We start from the raw sequence: 19,526 nt of genomic DNA, 5'->3' as shown, positions 1-19,526 counted from the left end.
AGCCCTGCCCGAATTGCAGAATTGCAGATTCAAGAGCTAAGTAAATGATTGTTGTCGTTTTAAACAGTAAGGTTGAGCTGGTTTGTTAGGCAACAAGATAACTGGAAGAACACACTTCTAACCTAATAGTCATGCTGCTTTTCTTCCTATCAGGGTGAATTCTCCTGGGCCTTCTCTAAAATATTCTGAAAGTATCCTTGTCCGATGTCATTTACTATCCCAGATTCTTCTAATCACAGAACCACTCATTTCAGGCTTCTGGTTATGTGAAGTTCTCATTATTACCTCTGAGGCTTGGTTTCTCATCTGAAAAGCACGGGTAATAAGAGAACCTGCCTTATGAACTTTATAGTTAGATGAGGTAATCCATGTAATCATTTTGCATTGTGCCCCACACATGTTTTCTTATCATTTTTACTAGGTTTCTTGCACTCATAGTCTCCACTTCTTTAATGCTCTCTCTCTTTCTCTACATATAAATAGATGTAGATACATAGATATACAATTATTTTCTTGTAGTCCAGTGCCATTTCACAGGCTATTTACTATGCCTGACATGCTCTTCCCTACCAGGTCGGTTAGACTCTCATTTATCCTTGAAGTACTTCACTTCTTCGGGAAACCTTTTCTGACTTGTCAATCAATTAATGCCCCTGTGGGCTCAAACAGCGCCTTGGAGGAACCTCTATTATACCCCTTAACACACTGGGTTGTAATTAATTGTTTACTTGTCTCTCTACTCTATTGGACTCTAAGTTACTTGCAGGCAGTTACGGTCTTTATATTCTCAACCCCCAACACAGCACCTGGCACTCTTTATTCACCGTCTACTGTCTGTGCTGTGCTAGGAAAAACTGTGGTTAAGCAGTTAAGGGGTCCATGTTTTGGGAGACACGCCTAGGATCAGAACAGCTCCACTTTCTCCTGCATAACCTTGGAAAAAGTTAACGTTTCTGAACCTCATTTGTAAAGTGGACATTGTAAAGTGGAGACAACATTTTAAGATTGCTGTGAAGATGAATTAAAATAAAACCCGTGAAACAACTATCTATAGCAAGCAAGCAATCACCAGGATGTCACAAAATGCTTCCCGAACAATCCCATTTTCAGGTACCGCCACTCTAATCTTCCTTTAGAGCCTTGCGCTCCATGGGTAATCCCTCTTTTAGGGATTACTCTGGGCTCCCTAATCCTGTCCTTGGTCATTCTTCCAGCTAGCAACTCTGCGTCTCAACCACGAGGTCCGGGCGTTCAGAAGCCACTTCCCTGCCCCCAACTCTCTCCAAACCCTTTCTTTCAGCTTTCTCTGGGCTTTAAGGGGACCGATTTATGTGAAATTTAAATATCAAAATTTAAATATCAAAATTCTCTGGCTAGGGTTTTCCCGGATAACTTCCGAAGCCCGCATTTACGAGTTTGGCTACTGAGTTCCCATCTTCCACCTCCCTTAAAGGAAGGGGTCCGCAGCTCAGCTTCACCGCAGTCGTTCACCGCAGCGCCAACTGCGGCCGCGCGCAATGCAGGAACGTTGAATGAACCAAAAAACTAGCGGCTGAATGAATGGGCTGCGTCCGCGCCTGGGCCTCTGTTACGTCGCCCACTGGTGCGGGCGGGGCGCCGGCCCCACAGTCCCACCACCGCGCGGCGAGCTCCGCCACGAGCGCCGGAGCTCCGCGCCGCCCGGCGCCGCCTCCCCCAACTCTCTGCCCCACCGGGACTCGTCACTTCCGCCATCCCCAGGCCGGGGTTGGGGCGGGGAACGCGGGGGAGGGGGCCAGGTCCGAGGGAAGCCCGCCCGCGCGCGAGCAGGGACTACATTTCCCGAGGGGCCTCGGCGGCGGCGGCGGCGGCGGGCGCGGCAACGTCCCCCGGAAGTGGAGCCCTGGACTTCCACTCGTGCGTGAGGCGAGCGGAGCCAGAGTCGAGACCAGAGGCCGAACTCGGGATCTGACAAGATGGCCGGGCTGCCCCGCAGGATTATCAAGGTAACCGCCCAGGCCAACCCCCGGCTCTGTGCTCTGCTCTTGCCCGCTCGGCGGACCCGGCGGCGCGGCTCCTCGCTTCCTTCGGCCCGCGGCCGGCGCTGGGAGGCCCGAGGCCAGCGCGGAGAGGGTCTGGCCGCGGCGGCGAGGGAAGTCAGGCGCTGGGGAGGGGGCTCCGGGGAGACTTCCGGCCGCGGTGGGGCAGCCGGGCGGCGGAGACCGGGGGCTTCCAGGTGGCCGCCCCGCAGGCGGGGAAGGCCCGGCCTGCACATTGGCGGAGGGTGGGGCCGCTGGGTTGCGGGGTTCTGGTCTCGGATGCGGGCCGGTGCGGGCCTCTGCAGTCTCTCAGACCACCTGGGAGGAGGCCGCGGGCGCGCGGGAATCGCGGCGGGGCCCGGACTTCGGGCGGGAGCTGTGGCCCGACACAGCTCCTCAGCCCTGGAGCCTTCTTTTGGGCCGGGCGGGAGCGCGGGGGTGCGGAAGCCCCGGATTCAGAATGAATGAACCAGGAGAATGAGGCCGGGCGGGGCCCTATGCCCCGGGAGGCGGCTCCGGGAGGGCCGCGCGTCCTGCAGCAGTAGGCACATGTCCGCCGCTGGCTGCTGGGGTCCGGGGACGTGGGGCTCCGCGTCCCGCTGCCCTCGCTTTCGTGATCTCCTCCCTTTTAAATACGTTTCCGCCCGTTATCTCTGTGAAGTGATTTTACTCTGGTTGGCAAACTCTGAGAGCTGTTTTTGCTCAGAGGGAATAGTTTAACACAGCATTGGGGGAGGGGAGGGGCAGCGCAGGTATGGGAGACTGAAATCCTTTGCCTCTTGATTTTATGCACTTTTAATTTTAAACCATTCTTCGGCTCTTTATAAATACTACACTTTGACAAATGCATATGGAAGCATGGAAATCGACATACTTGTTTTGTAAATTCTTTACGTAATATCAGGTCCTCAGATGTGCAATATTTCTTGCAGTGCACAAAAACAAAACCTTGAACTTTCTTGTCATTTTTAATCAAAATTTTCGTTGCACCTCTATTGCTCAGAACCTCAGAACCTCTGTATGCGAGTTAAAGTGACTAACTTGCAGCATCGTTTCCTTGGCATAGCCTGGTTTGTTCTTCCAAAGTTTGCGGGGAGATTCATAGCAAGCCCAGGATCTTTTGAAGGATGATGTATTGTGTAGTGCTTCGTGCAATTGCACTTAAATATATCTGAGACGGTGAGGGTATCTCTAACCTAAAAGGTGCTTGATTTGGAGAAATAAGACGTTTTATGTGGTAGAAATTCTTAGAAATCAGGGAAGTAGCGTAGATTGTCATGGTATGCTAGAGTTTAATAAAGTGAACCTTCATAGTGAGAAATTTGTTGTATTATGGATTTGTCTCAGATTCTGCACAAGGCAGTTTAATTGCTGTGTGCACTGGATGGTTCTTAACGATGTAGTTTTGCTCATGTGGCCCCATCATGTTTATTGAGGCCCAGTTGAAAATGAGGGATAGAGGATCCCTCATTTAAATTTTTGTTTTCTGTATTTGGGTCATCAACTACATAATACGAATTGATATTCAAGATAATTCTCCAGAACACGTAATGAATTAAAGATTTAACATTTTTTTCTTCCAGTTTGCTTGACTCTGGACATATTCTGCAGTAATACAAAAGCCTTGGATGGAAAAATAAATTCTGTGAAACTTTGTTTAATGAAGTTACAGAAATGACTTATGACAGTGAATTGAGGTCCTCATAATTTAGTTCATTTGGCACACAATAATTTAGTTTACACTAGGTATTTTCATTTTACTACTTAACCAAGACAGTGATAACTCATGATCATGATTTTACAGTATCTTGTGGATAGCACATCTCTATTAAGGGGGCTTGATTTGAGTTTTATCTTGTAAAAGTTAAGTGGTTTAACTTCAATGCCTTTTATAGTTTATCTTAAAAGAACTGTTTTCTCCAATCCCTTGGAAAGATTACAAGCCTGTAATGTTTTTCCTAGTGCCTGTTGTTGTTATGTTATGTATATTTTCCTTTACTCAGTAAAAGTGTTTTTAATGAATTTATTTTTTAATTTTCTAAAATTTACTCGCAAGTTAGTTAGCATATAGTGCAGTAATGATTTCAGGAGTAGAATCCAGTGATTCATCCCCTACATATAACAGCCAGTGCAAAAATATTTGTTTTTTAATTAAAATTTTTTTATAAGTTTGCCTCCTCTTTGTCAACCACAATACAAGTTTCCATATAGAATGTGATGGTGGTGGTGGTGGTGGACAGCTAATAATAGGATGCTGTTTACCTCCAACTGGTCATTATCTACATTTGCAAAATTCTTTTATTTTTAAGTAATCTCTACACCCAGTGTGGGGCTTGAACCCACGACCCTGAGATCAAGAGTTGCATGCTCCACTGACTGAGCCAGCCAGGCACCCCTACATTTGCAAAATTCTTGAACCTTTTGATACTTGCAGATCTTGATCTTGTGAAGTAGACTACCTTTTATAGTCTAGAAATCATTCAAATGACTTTCCTGGGGCCTTAAAACTGGCAAGAGGCAGAACTTGGATTTTGACCTGGTGTGACCTTCCCTTGCCTCTTATTATAATGAAATTACATAATGTATGTAAACATACCTTGACAACTGAAAATAACTATACAAATATAAGGTGATTTTTTGAATTACTCTTCACACATTTACTGTCCCACTCAGATTCCCCTATACAATCCACTAGCAAATTCTCTAGGCACTTAACTTTCAAAGTATATTCTTTTTTTTTAAGTTTGTTTATTAAAAATTTTTTTCTTATGTTTATTTTATTTTTGAGAGAGAGAGTGACAGAGCATGAGCAGGTGAGGGGCAGAGAGGGAAACACAGAATCTGAAGCAGGCTCCAGGCTCTGAGCTGTCAGCACAGAGCCCAGTGCCGGGCTTGGCTCAAACCAAGAGATCATGAACCATGAGATCATGACCTGAGCTGAAGTCAGGGGTTTAACCCACTGAGCCACCCAGGTGCCCCTAAATTTTATTTTGAGAGAGAGAATGTGCATGCACGCCTTCCGTGAACACACATGGGAAGGGCAGAGAGAGAATCCGAAGCAGGCTCTGCACTATCAGTGCAGAGCCAGATAATGGGGCTCAAACTCACAAATCGTAGATCAAGACCTGAGCTGAAATCAGGAGTCAGACAGACGCTTAACCTGCTGATCCACCCAGACATATTTTATCAGACACATTTACTCATCTCTGAAATCACTTTTCAGTTCTATCATTTGCTGCCTAGTCTACTGTATTAGCCTCCTAAGCAGCTGCTAGTGTTACCTTTTAAAATACAGATCATGTCACTCCCCTTCTCAGAACTCTACAAAGGTTCGCCATCACATTTAGAATAAAATCTGGACTCCCCCCACCCCCACTTAGTTTCAAGGTCTGCCTTACATCTTCCTACCTCAGAGGTCATCTCCTGTGTGTCTCTCCTTGGGTCACTCCACTGCAGCCACACTGTTGCTTTGCTGTACACTGAACAATAAGAGACTAAGTTTGTTCCAGTCACAGGGCTTTCCTTCTGTTTACTGCATTGCTTGTTTTGGCTTATTGTTCAGTTCTTGACTCACGTGTCACCTCAAAACACAGTTTTCCTCTCCCCCTCCTCTGTAGTTCCTCTTTATTCCCTTTATTTCCCTCTCTGTGTAGCAGTTATCACTATTTGAAGTTATATTTTATACCATTTATCTCTGCTCCTACTAAATCTCCATGAAGACAGGGATTCTTAGAATACTTGGGCATTGCTCTAATATCTAAAGGATGTGGTAGGCACTGAACCGTTGGTTGAATGAATGAATGTGCTTTAATTTCTGGAAGACGTTTTAGGAGAGTTAGGCTATATCATAACTTGACATTGTTATTGCTTAGTAGATTCTATCTAAACCAGTGTCTGAGCTAAAAGTCAATCTCTGAGCTAAAAGTTAATCTCTACTTCATTGAAAAGTAAGTCGATTTTTTATTCTGTCTAATAGGGAATACATACATAGAGCACAGCACTTGAAAGGTTCTAAAGGGTATATGGAGAAAATTAATACTCTCCTCTGTCCTTCAGCATTGAAGTTCTCCTGCCCAGACAACCATTATTTTTATTGTGTTCTTCCAGAAAGACAGAGAGACTTAGTATGTATATAGTAGGTTTGTTCCCCTCCTCCTGTTGCTAATACCTTACTTAGTCTTTTCCCTCCAAACCAATATATCTTTGAGGTGACCCATTTTTTTTTTTAATGTTTATTTTTGAGACAGAGAGCGAGCAGGGGAGGGTCAGAGAGAGAGGGAGACACAGAATCCGAAACAGCCTCCACGCTCTGAGCGGTCAGCACAGAACCTGATGCCGTGCTCGAACCCACATACCATGAGATCGTGACCCGAGCTGAAGTCCGATGCCTAACCGACTGAGCCACCCAGGCACCCCCGGGTGACTCCTTTTTTAAAGGGGTTCTTTGTGGAACCGTATGGTTAGACCTTATTGCTGACTTTTAGATTGTCCTCCAAATTTGCATGCAAACAGTGCTGTAATAGTCTCATAGTTAGAGGTATTTTGTACACATGTGAGTTACAGTGAATCTTGGCAGTTTCATGTTTTGCTAGAATTTTTAGAATTTGCTTTTTTCTCTTTTCCTGGGCCAGAGCTTTTTTAGTCTCTCAAAGTGACTGAGCAATTAAAGCTTGAAATCACATTAAAAGACACCTAAAATAAAAGGTCCTCCCTAACCTACTCGTCATAAAGAATTACAGTTACTTGGGGGGCAGATAAATGAGATCTGTCGTTGTGGCCTTGGTCAAAAATTTATTTCAGATTTACATGTTACGTTAAGAGTGGTGTTCTTTTGGGGTGCCTGGGTGGCTCCGTTGGTTGAGTGTCTAACTTCTGCTCAGGTCGTGATCTTGTGGCTTGTGGGTTTGAGCCCTGTGTCGGGCACTGTGCTGACAGCTCAGAGCCTGGAGCCTGCTTCAGATTCTGTGTCTCTCTCTTTCTCTGCTCATCCTCCACTCATGCCCTGTCTTTGTCTCTCTCACTCTCAAAAATAAACAAAAAAATAAAAAAATAGAGTGATGTTCTTTTGTCTTCTCAAAATAAATCATGAAAACTAAAATATAGCCTTAAGAAACAGTAGTTAACTTACTCAAGGAGTTGACTTATTTGATTAAAACCTGGCAAACCAACCTGCTTAGATTAGATTTTTATTCTTCTGTTGGTGAGGTTTGGTTCCAGATTTTTAAAAACCTGATGTGATCTGACTCTGCATTTAGGCTTGAGTTGTGTATACTGTTTACTTTAATAATTTTGATTTTTAAAAATACAGATGTCACTTTTTCCCTATCACTGTTTATTTTCCTTATTTATTTTTTGAGAGAGGAGAGAGAGAGAGAGAATGGGACAGACAGAACACGTGCATGTGTGTGTGCGTGAGCAGGGGAGGGGCAGAGGAAGAAGGAGAGAGAGAATCTTAAGCAGGCTCCATGCTTAGCTCAGCCTGAGCTGAAATCAAGAGTATGGTGCTTAACCAACTGAGCCACCCAGGCCCCCCCTCCCCCAGCACTATTTAAAAGCCACTCATTTGATCATTGGATATCTATTCTAGTATATAAGGTAGTTTTTACTAAGAAAAATTATTTAGGAAACTGGCCCTTTTTTTAAGCCTTGAAAGTTCAATAATGTTTTTTTCCCATTTAAAAAAAAGCCATGAAATCCTTACGTGATGAGGATGGACTTGTTATATGTAATTAAAACATCCTTAGGAAACTGATAAACTTTTATAGTAGATATTTGACCAGAAACAGTGTGATTCTTGGCTCTTTTGGTTGTTGTCCCAATTTAAGAATTTTCTGACCATCCTAGGAAAATAAGCCTTACTTTTGCGGGTGACTTCTGGGGATTCAGATTTTTTTTTTTTTTAAAGTTCATTTATTTTTAGAGAGTGTGCACATTCTAGTGCTGGAGAGGGGCAGAGACAAAGAATCCCAAGCAGGCTCTGCCCCGTAGAGTATGCCAAAATCTAGTCAGGACGTTAAACCAGCTGAGCCACCTAGGTGTGTTGGGATTCAGATTCTTGACAAGCTTATTTGTAAATCATCTTGGTCTCCATGGATTCCAGGTTAAGAATCCCTGGACTACTTTTGGTAGTGATTAAACTTTCAGGTTATAAGGATATTGTTTAATATACTGCCTAATGTTTTGATTATGAAATGTGGGCATAATTGAAAGTAAATTAAAAATATTTATTTTTTAAGTTTATTTTGAGAGAGCATGAGCAGGGGAAGGACAGAGAGAGGGAGAATCTGAAGTGGGCTCTGTGCTGTCCGTGCAGAGCCCGATGCAGGCTCAAACCTATGAAACTGTAAGATCATGACCTGAGCCAAAATCCAGAGCCTAATGCTTAACTGACTGAGCCATCCAGGCGCCTCTCCGGTGTTATTTAAGCTTCTCTCTGTCAAGCACTTTCTTCAGTCCAGGTTGATCAGCTCTCCCACAATAGAAACTGAGTTTTGTCAGATTATCAAGCATTGCTGAGTATCCACCATGCTGACTAATTATGGCATCAGAAATATGCATTTGGTTAGCAGAAGTTCATAATTTTTTCCACACTTGTGACCACTTCATAGGCATAGAGTTTTACACGTTAGAATGCCGATTGTTTTCATTCTCTGATGAGTCTGTAGGCAAAGAAGTTGGATAACTAGGATTCTGCTTACAAGTTGATATCTTTGCTTTTCCCCTCTATACCTTATAGGATGGTTTACTTGCATGTAAGTGGTTTTAAGAAGAAAGTAAGTTGTGCTACAGATTCAGGTAGTATGGATTGTGAACATAACATTTAAATCTGTTATCATGAGTTACAGATACGTATGCACTAGAGAAATACAGAAACAAGGAGATGAGGATAGCATCTACCAGGGCTTTGGGCATTACAGTTGTAGTAATCACAGTTTTGATGCAGGTGCCTAATTACTATATAATTTCATTTTCCAAAAACAAAATAGATCTGAAAGGCGTATGTAGTAATTTTATATCAAGAATACTCCTGTATGAAAGATGAGTTGGACTTGTATTTTATTATATAGTTGAAATTTTCTTTGCAAATTTAGGGTATGAAGGACATCAGCATGAATATATAAATTAGGAGGTGGAATAATAGGGAATCAGTTAACTTCACCTGAAGTCTTAGCAATTTCTAAAAATGCTTCCTAAGTGACCTTTTTTTTTTTTTTTTTAATGTTAAATAGTTCTCTTTAATTTGTGGATTAGATATGATGTAAGATCACCATAGTCTGAGAACTGGTCCTAGCATCTCTGGTGGCAGAAACTATTATGTGATTGGATGAGCCCTCAGAGAATCAACAGAAAGACTTCTTTGTCTTTCAGAGCTGTACCACACTATTCAGGGTATTGTATATTTGCTAAAGTCCTGGTTGTAGCTATTCTAAAATCCCCTGAGGATCCTTAGAGATCAAAATTTTTATAATTCTGACTTGGCCTACAACTCAGATGTTTCTAAATTATTAGGATTCAGCTATAAAAGTCCTCCTATGTTATTTATTATAAATAAATAAGTGTAATCTCTGTGCCCAACTTCAGACTCAAACCCATGACCCCGAGATCAAGAGTCACATGCTCTATTGACTGAGCCAGCCTAGTGTCTCTAAAGTGCTTTTAGACATTGGTTTCAGAATCTAATGTTGACATATTTTGCTTTTTGGCTATTTCCTGTTGAGATTTTAAACTCTTAGTTTTCAGTATGTGTCTCTCAGTAATTTGGTCTGTTTTGGGCCAATCTGTTTTTTATTTTCAAAGTCTTTACAATCTAGTAACTGAAGGCATTGTACAATACCAGGAAAATACTAGAAGGAAGCATAACATGTTATTTTTATGTTTTGAGACTATGGGTGCCTTTATTTCTTCACAACTTTTAAAGATGTTTTCATTTATTCTAAGGAAAATGTCCCCATAAAGTCTGTGTTTTTATGACCCTTAAGGACATTACCATCCACTTCACCCCCTTAAAATAGGGCAGGGACAAAAGTGACTTTAGTAAGCTATTTAAGAGCCCAATACCGAGTTTCATTTTTCCATAACATTGCAATTTGTCTGCCTTTTTATTATCCTTTTTTAAAAATCCATTCTTAAGGCATGTTTCAGTTCAATTAAATGGGCATTTATTGAAATGCATAATGCATATTTAGCTCTAAGCTAGGTGAACAAGAAAGACATCCCTGTCTAAGAAACACGTCATGAAACAAGAAATTAGGTGAGGTGAGTTGTGAGAGAAGATATACATGAGATTTACCCTAGTCTGAGGGTCCAGGAAAGTAAGGATGAGAGAATGTTATTAAAGTTGAAGAGAAGGAGGGAGTGAGTTTGGGTAGATGGAATAGCAGGTAGGAAAGCTGGAAGGAGAAAGGGAGTGGGAGAAAGTGCACAAAAGTATAGCATATTCCAGAAATCCAGTATGTGTGATGGATAGGGTCTTATATATAATTATCAAGTTCCCACAAGAACTATTAGTGTCCAAATACTACGTGTAGAGAGTTGACATCAAGAACTGTTGGGCAAAGAAAGCATTGTTAAGTTTTGAATTGTTAAATTCAGACTTAGGGTATGAATCATTCACCAGAATGCCGTGTGGCAACTGTTCTTGAAGTGAGATTGGTCATACGGTTTTTATTATGTAAGGAAGACATCTTTTATTGAGCACTTACTATGTATGATGCATTGTTCTAAGCATGTTACATGCATTAATTTATTTAATTCCAACAGCAATCCTATGATATGGATGTTAGTATTAGTCCTGCATTACAGATATAGAAGCCTGCACAGAGGTGTTAAATGGTTGGTGGAGCTGTGATACGAACCTCTGCAGTCTAAATCTATAGACTGCAGGTGCTGTAGATGGAAGGCGCCAGAGCTTATCTGCCCCTCGATAATAACTGGCACTGTATGTATTTTTATATTTTATCATTTGGACAGATGAAGTGGAAAAACATGTTCATGTGCAGAGTCTAAGTGCTTAGCTTTCTTCTTTTTCATCAGAAGTCTCCTTATTGCAGTTTAATTAGAGGCTTTTGCACAAGTGAGTCCCTGTTTAGTAATAGTTTCACATAGGACGGAATGCCTCTGGTCTGGGGCGGTATATTCCTCTCCTGCCCTTCTGAATCCTTGCATTTGGGGAAGTTTGGGGTTCTGGTGAGAAGGAACTGAAGAGCAGCTATTCCCTTCTTTCTTGCTATTTCTTACTAGCAAAATACATTTGAGGTATCACTGCATCAGAGCATAGTGTCTCTAATGTTAATTTTAAACGATATTTTCACCCAGGGGCACCTGGGTGGCTTAGTTGGTTAAATATGCAACTCCTGATCTCAGCTCATCTCGGGGTCATGAGTTCAAGCTCTGCGTAGGGCTCCATGCTGGGAGTGGAGCCTACTTAAAAAAAATTTTTTTTTCACTCATTAAGCCTAAAAATAGATTAGAATTATTACACTCATTTATACATTAAATTGAATTTTGTGTTTTCAACCCACGGTGGATATTTGTGTCTGACTGTTTTCCTCACTCTCATTTGGAGAGAGTAGGGAAGAGTGCTGTTCCAGTAGAATTTTCCCTACACACCTGCATATACTAGAATTCTTGTTTTGGCTTTTTAGAAAAGTCATTTTTTACAGTTGGAGGCACAGTGATTTACAGCTGTAAAGCTTGCAGTTTCTTGCCTTTACATTTTTTCAAATAAAGCACTCTGTCCACCCTGTCTTTATTGGTGCCCTTCAGGAAAGGGTTAAGCTGTGCTGCAAGCTCCATTCAGGTTCCTACCACTTATACATTGGAGATCAGTGAATACTTGGCCAAACCTCGCCTGTTTCCTGTCAGAATCTTCTCCCAGTTTCATTGGGAAGGCTGCTGGTGTATGGGTGTAGAAACTAGAAGATATTTTCTGTGAACACTTGTTTATGATCTGAGTTCATGGTTGTACATCAGAATTATCCGGGGCATTCATAAAGTTGACATACACCAGCCTAGCATGGTGTGTTGTTGTTGTTGTTATGTTTTAAGATCTCCAGATGGTTTTTATGGGCATTTTGCAGGTACAATGGCCTTGTGTGTGCTCCACTTCAATGTAAAGATGGGTAGAATGTGGGGGATACAGGATATAAGTAAAGTCACATAGCCAGGACCTTCTCATTTGTAGAAAGCACGGCATCAATGGAAACGCCAAAGACATGACAGTTTGGGGGTGGGGAAACCTTCAAGACTGGTTTAGGAAAGAGTTTTTAGAATGACATTTGAGTTCACATTTGAAGGCTGAGTAGAAAAGTGAGGTGGGGGTGTGTGTGTGTGTGGAGAGTAGAATGTCATTTCAGGTTAGGCATCTCAGAATCTCCAGGAAGATACTTGAGCAGTGCTAAAGCTGTAATGTGAGTCAGCACTTCTTTGCTTGGACCACAGACATTTTAAATGCAGTCTTAATTTGAAAAATTTTTTTCTCCAGAAGTCTAGTTTATGAATGTATTCATTATAAACATTCAATTAATAGACTAAGTATGTTCTATAATAAAATAATACAGAATTATTTCCTCCTCATTTTCTTTTGCTATTTTAGTCTTCAGTTCATAGGTTGAATGACTAAAATCTTACTGAATATGGAAGGAAAAACCTAAATGCTCCATTTATTTTTTTGAGATATAACTCGTGTTCCATAAAATTCATCCATTTGAAATGTACACTTCAGTGATTTTAATAATTGACAAAGTTGTGCAGCCATAACCACTAATTCCAGAACATTTTCATCACCCCGAAAAGAAACCCTACACTGTACCATTAGCAGTTAATATTCACCCCTTCTCCTTCAACCTCCGAGAACAGTTTATCTACTTTCTGTCTCTCTGGTTTCATCTGTTTCTGGACATTTCATGTAAATGGAATCATAATACATGGCATTTTGTGTCTGGCTTCTTTCACTTAGCATGTTTTCAAAGTTCATATTGCAGTGTGTGTCAGTACTTCATTCCCTTTCAAAATTTTTAGCTGAAGTTTCCTAAGTTAATAACTTTTAAGAAATGACAGTGCTGAATGAAACAAAGCAGTACTTTCAGCAGGTAGGTAATCTGTATTTATTCCCCCAAACTAGTCACATTTGAAACCTGCATTGCTTTAGAACATTTAAGAAATATTCTTGAGCCTTCTAAGCCATTATTGTTTTTTTAAATTGTCAAAGGTAGTAAATCTTTATCTTTAAAGATTAGATTTGATTGCTGGACATTGAGAAAATTAAGCCAATGCTGGTGAACAATGGTTAGGGATCAGCACTGACTTTTATTCTTACCTCAAGGATTAAGAAACTTTGTGACCTTGGCCAAGTCACTTACTTTCCCTGAGAAAACAAGCATGGGAGGGATGGAGGGAGGGAGGGAGGGAGGGAGGGAGGGAGGGAGGGAGAGAGAGAGAGAGAGAGAGAGAGAGAGAGAGAGAGAGAGAGAGAATTTTAAGCAGGCTCCATGCCCAATGAGGGGATCGATCCCATAACCCTGGGATCATGAACTGAGCCGAAATCAAGACTTGGATGCTCAACTGACTAGTCACTCAGGCGCCCCTCAAAGTCCTGTTTTAAAACTTGGTGATTATTTGATCCCTTTGGGCAGAATTTAAAACAGTGAGAAAAGGCCATGATCGCATAGTCCTGGAACTGATTTTCCCTTTTGGCTTTTAAACTGGATCTTAGGCAATCCCTCCCCCCCCGCCCCATGTTAAAATGCTGAGTAGTAAGCAGTATTCTGAAGTATATGTATAGTTTTCTAGTATAACTAATATGCAGGCCTGTATCCTATCAACTTTGAAAGTTTTAAAGCCTCTTTAAATGTTTATGTTCTCTTGGGGTCTCCTTGGACCTTTTCTCATTATATATTCCTTTGAACACATTTATTTGCTTAACTTGGTTTCAGTCCACATCGATCAATTATTCCAAAATCTAGTGCAGAGTTTCAGGTCTTTCCAACTGCCTGCTTTTTATTTTCACTTAGATGTCTTGCAGACATTTTTTTTTCCTTTTTTTTTTTTTTTAATTTTAGTTAAATAACGTACAGTGCAATATTCGTTTAAGGAGTATAATTCAATGATCACTTGCATTGAAGTGCTCATCACAGCAAGTGCCCTCCTTAATACCCATCACCCATCTAGCCCATCCCCCACCCACATCCCTCCATCAGCCTTCAGAGTTCTCTTATTATCTCTTGTGGTTTGTTTCCCTCTCTTTTTTCTTTTCTTCCTCCTTTCCATATGTTCATCTGTTCTTCTTAAATTTTACATATGAATGAAATCATTTGATATTTGTCTTTCTCTGACTTATTTTGCTTAGCATGATACATTCTAGCTCCATCCACATTGTTGCCAATGGCAAGATTTCATTCTTTTTGATGGCTGAGTAATATTCTGAATATATATACCACATCTTTTTTTTTTTATGTTTATTCATTTTTTTGAAAGACAGACACAGGGCACAAGCAGGGGTGGGGCGGAGAGAGAGGGGGACACAGAATCCGAAGCAGGCTCCAGGCTCTGAGCTGTCAGCACACAGCCTGATGTGGGGCTCGAACTCACGAACTGCGAGATCATGACCTGAGCCGAAGTTGGACGCCTAACTGTTTGAGCTACCCAGGCGTCCCTATACCACATCTTCGTTATCCATTCATCAGTCAGTGGGCATTTGGGCTCTTCCATAGTTTGGCTATTGGCTGTTGTTGATAATGTTGCAGACATTTTAAAATCAACTTTTTTTTTTTTTTTACAATGAAATGTATTCATATTGCTGTCTCCCCTCATGTGAATCAGCATTTCTAGTGTTTCTTCTCTTTATTATGTCACCATTAACCCAGTTGCATGAGATTTACTCCTTCTCTTTCCTCCCCTTGTTTCTCTTCCACATGCAGATTGATTCAGCCTGACAAATGTATCTGGCATCTGTTAACCCATTCCTGTCTTCTCTCTTTCCAGTTGTCTTTGTTTGTGGGCCCTTATTCATCCTTTCCTGATTGTTTTTGCAATCTCAGAACTCCTCTCTCTGTCTTCACTCACTGCCAACCCTCTCTCCCCATTTTCCACACCATCATTCTAAAAACATTGATGTGATATGGCTCTCCACTGTATATAGGATGGAGTTCAAACTTTTCAACTTGGCATATATGACTTTTTGACCAGCTGGCCTTTTCATCTTATTTCATTGGCATCTCTTTCCTGTCTCCTCTTTCTTATACAACCTCCGATAGTGATGTTGTTTACCAGCCAAGATGATGTATTTTCTGGCTTCTGGATTATGCCATGTTTGCAAGGAAGCATCCCTCATCAAGTGTGACTGCCCAGCATTCTGTGTTGTTTGGGTTTGTTTCCTCTGCTCTCCTGGGAATGTTCTTAATAACAAGTAGATTGTGGTTTAGAACTAGAAATACTATTTTCTGTTATTTCTATAAGTTCCATGAAAAGAAAATCAGGGATCAAATTTAAGTTCTTTGCTTTGTTTTCTGGGATCCTGTTGAGGCACTCTGGGAAACCCATTGTTGGGTCCTGTTGTTGAGTCATTAATTACAGTGAAAAAATATGTTAAAAAAAATTTTTTTTTACAAATTGTATACACTGAAGGTGTACAGCATGGTGTTTTGATATGTGTATGTATACCTTTTGAAATGATTACTACAAACATGTAAACGTAGGTCTTCCCATAGCTATTTTTTTTTGTTGTGGTCAGAACACCTGAGGTCTATTCTCAGCAAATTCCAAGTGTGCAATACGGTACTATTGTTACATGTGATAAATTAGGTCTCCGGAATTTATTCATCTTATAACTGAAAATTTTTACTTTTTGTTTTTTTCTTATTTTGAAAAATTTTATTCTTTGATTCATACCGTCTTCCCTTTTCCTCCACCTTCTAGCCTCTGTGGTAACCTCTATTCTACTTAGGGTTTGTTTGTTTCTTTTCTTTCTCAAGATTCCACACATAAGTGAGATCATGCATATTTGTCTTTTGGCTTACTTAGCATAATTTTATTGTTGCAAATGGCAGGATTTACTTATTTTTTTAAAGCTGATGAAAAAATATGTTAATTTGCTCTTTGTAACCATTGGAAAAATAAAATATTTGGCACTTCTTGGGTCAAAGTTTTAAGCACCATATATACTTATTAAAAAGCCTATATAGATCCTTGCTCTGATGGTTCACACACATACATACTAGCCTTTTTGTTTTCTGCTGTTTAATTGATAATAATTGATTAGTCATAACAGGACAATAAACAAAGGTGTTGGAGAATTCTGATGCTGGCCCCTCATTGTAGGGATTACCTTAGCAGGTTTTCCTGTGTTAGAATGCAGTGGGACCCTGACTGCCAAGAACCGAGTCCTAGTCAGTGAGCAGGCTTTCGTTCCCTGTGTCCTACAGGTATGTATTTTAAAAATGCAGCTCTTTTAGTCTACTGTCAGTGAAAAAAGAAAGTGAAACTAGCATATGTTCCACCTTATGAGTAATCAAGTTATAGCAATTTTAATATTCTTAGCGTGCACACGCATACTTCTTTACTCCAAAGTAGTCCTTTATTTCTTGAGTTGAATCATCAGGCCAGTTATGGTTATGATTTATGTATGTTAATTTTTTAAACATTACAAGTATTATTATGCTGAGTATGTTTGTTCTTTGTACTGATTATAGTTAGTTTTCTCTGTTTATGGCACTGAAAATATTTAATTCTTTCTGCTTCGTATATGTGAGCCACTTCATTTTGCCAATAGCTGGCATATGTAGTCAGAATAATTTAATATTTGATTTTAGTAAAATGAAAGCAAATGTATGGCTGGAGCGGGGGGGGGGGGGTAGAAACAATAAATTTAAGAAAAAGGGGAAGAAAGAAGGTTATTTTTTTTCTAAGACCCCAAACAGGTTGTATTCCAAGTCCAAAGATTCACTTTAAAATTATAAAATTATGAGGTATCTTGGTGGGGTACCTTGGTATTTCAGTTGGTTAAGCATCTGATTCTTGATTTCTGCTCAGGTCATGATCTCACTAACCAAGAGACCTTGCAGTGCAGAGCTTGCTTGGAATTCTCTCCTTTTGTCTGCCCCTGCCCCCAGATTCTCAAATAAATGAACATTTTAAAAAATTATAAAATTGTGCATGTTTCACATTATCATGCTGCCTCTTATATTGTAGAATGAATCCCACAACCTTGGTTGGAAAACAAGTATCTGGAAAAAATGTGATTAATTGCAAAGTACAGAAATGTTGCCCATTTCACTCAGTATTAAGAGTCTTGTTTTTATCTGTAATGAAAAAGCTTTATAATGGAACTGAGAAAGACTGAGAAGGGATATTTATTTATATCCTCTGGCAGGGAGATCCCAAGGATTATTCTCTTAATCTTGTTATCTGCAGTTTACCTTTTTCTGTAGATTCATTTGACTCCCATAGATGTGAAGGTGTTGCCTCAGAGTATTGCTGGACTCTAAATCTTCTGTCAGGGGTATTGGAGAAGTGTGGCTGGGGAGAAGTTGGTCGTATAGGGGTTGGGAATCTCAGAAATCTTGCCAGATTATGAAATTGGGTTGTTCACATTTGGGTATGGCTTGCGTTGAGCACGAATCATCAGATTGTTCTCTGAAGGGCATCTAGCTGTGGTCTGCTGCTTTAAAAAGTGAGGAATGGTGGATCTTAGTTGGTATAGTGTTGGTCTTGACCTCTGTGAAACCTATACATTGTTACCAGTAAACCACATTTTTAAAATGTTGAATTGCGGAGCGCCTGGGTGGCTCAGTCGGTTAAGTGGCCGACTTCGGCTCAGGTCACAATCTCGTGGTCCGTGAGTTCGAGCCCCGCGTCAGGCTCTGTGCTGACTGCTCAGAGCCTGGACCCTGTTTCGGATTCTGTGTCTCCCTCTCTCTCTGACCCTCCCCCGTTCATGCTCTGTCTCTCTCTGTCTCAAAAATAAATAAATGTTAAAAAAAAAAATTTAAAAATGTTGAATTGCACTTGACACACAATGTACCATTAGTTTAAGGTGTTACCACATAGTGACTAGGACAAGTTTATACTTTATGCTGTGCTCACCACAAGTGTAACTAGAGTCTGTAACCATGGAAAGCTATTACATTACCATTGACTATATTCCCTGTGCTGTACCTTTTATTCCCATGACTTATTCCATTACTGGAAGCCTGTGTCTCTCACTCCCCTTCACCCATTTTGCTCAATCCCCACACCTTCCTCCCCTCTGGCAACCATCAGTTTATTCTCTGTATTTGTCTGTTTGTGCCTTTTGTTTGTTGTGTTTTTTTAATTCCAAATATGAGTGAAATTATGGTATTTGTCTGTATCTGATTTATTTCACTTACATTATACTCTCTAGGTCCATCCATGATTGTCTCAAATGGCAAGATCTCATTCCCTTTTTTTATAGCTTAATAATATTCCACACACACACACACACACACACACACACCCCACATGTTCTATATCCATTCATCTGTTGATGGACACTGGGGCTCCTTTCATACTTTGGCTATTGTATATAATGCTGCAATAAACAGGGATGCATATATTTTCAAATTAGTGTTTTTGAGTAAACCACCCTTTGAATACTGAATTTGATTATTTGATTCTAGTTGTTAGATATGGGCATTGTGGCTTCTACTCATATCCAGTGGAAGGGCTCCCAAACATGTAGGGGCCTGAAGTACTTGCATGGGCACCCTCTAGGATTGGCATTTCCTTAACTGGCATAACTGCCCTTCTACTTCCCAGCTGTCCTTTTATCCTTTGCAGAGTGGAGGGCAGGAGTGGGAGGTTGGGGTGGTACTAAGTGGTGTGCAGGCAGCTGGACTAATCCTTAGTCTGGCAGTTCTGTGAACATGTGGGAACTATCACAGATAAAATGTGTTACCAGGGGGCACCTGGGTGGTTCAGTTGGTTAAGTGTCAGACTTCAGCTCAGGTCATGATCTCATGGTTTGTGAGTTCAAGCCTGGAGTTGGGCTCTCTGCTGTTAGTGCAGAGCCTGCTTTGGATCCTCTCCCCCCTCTCCTTCTCTGTCCCTCCCCTGTGTGTGCATGTGTGCGCTCTATCAAAAATAATAATTAAAAAGTGTTACTTGACTGAAAGGGTGAAAAGAGAGCTTTAAGGTATTGTGGTAGAATAGGAAGCAGGTACCACTCACAAATCTGGGAAGAAAACAGAGAAAAGATTGAAATTATTAAAATTTAGAAACTTGGGTTGAGGGGCCCCAGCTGGGATGTAGACATCTGAAGGGAGATAGGACAATTACACTTAGGGTAAGGGGACCCCTGCTGCAACTCCCCTCCCCCAACATACACACCATTTGACAGTCAGGATTTTTAAAAAGCAATATATAGGGGTGCCTGGGTGGCTCAGTCGGTTAAGCGTCTGACTCTTGATTTAGGCTCAGGTCATGATCTCATTGTTCGTGAGGTTGAGCCCTGCATTGGGCACCACGCTAACAGCACAGAGCCCAGAGCCTGCC

General features: G+C 41.0%; 1 protein-coding gene across 1 annotated transcript in view; it reads left to right on the top strand.

Moving 5' to 3' along the window:
• The first annotated feature begins 1,629 nt into the window (after positions 1 to 1,629).
• Positions 1,630 to 19,526, top strand: part of UBE2N (ubiquitin conjugating enzyme E2 N) — a 35,554-nt gene continuing 17,657 nt past the window's right edge. Inside the window, exon 1 of the mRNA XM_042992889.1 lies at positions 1,630 to 1,985. Coding sequence (XP_042848823.1) covers positions 1,956 to 1,985 — 30 coding nt within the window. The 5' untranslated portion in view covers positions 1,630 to 1,955. The remainder of the gene's footprint in view (positions 1,986 to 19,526) is intronic.

The sequence above is a fragment of the Panthera tigris genome, chromosome B4, assembly GCF_018350195.1.
Source record: "Panthera tigris isolate Pti1 chromosome B4, P.tigris_Pti1_mat1.1, whole genome shotgun sequence".
Classification (NCBI taxonomy): domain Eukaryota; kingdom Metazoa; phylum Chordata; class Mammalia; order Carnivora; family Felidae; genus Panthera; species Panthera tigris.
This window is presented reverse-complemented; position numbering and strand designations above follow the sequence as displayed.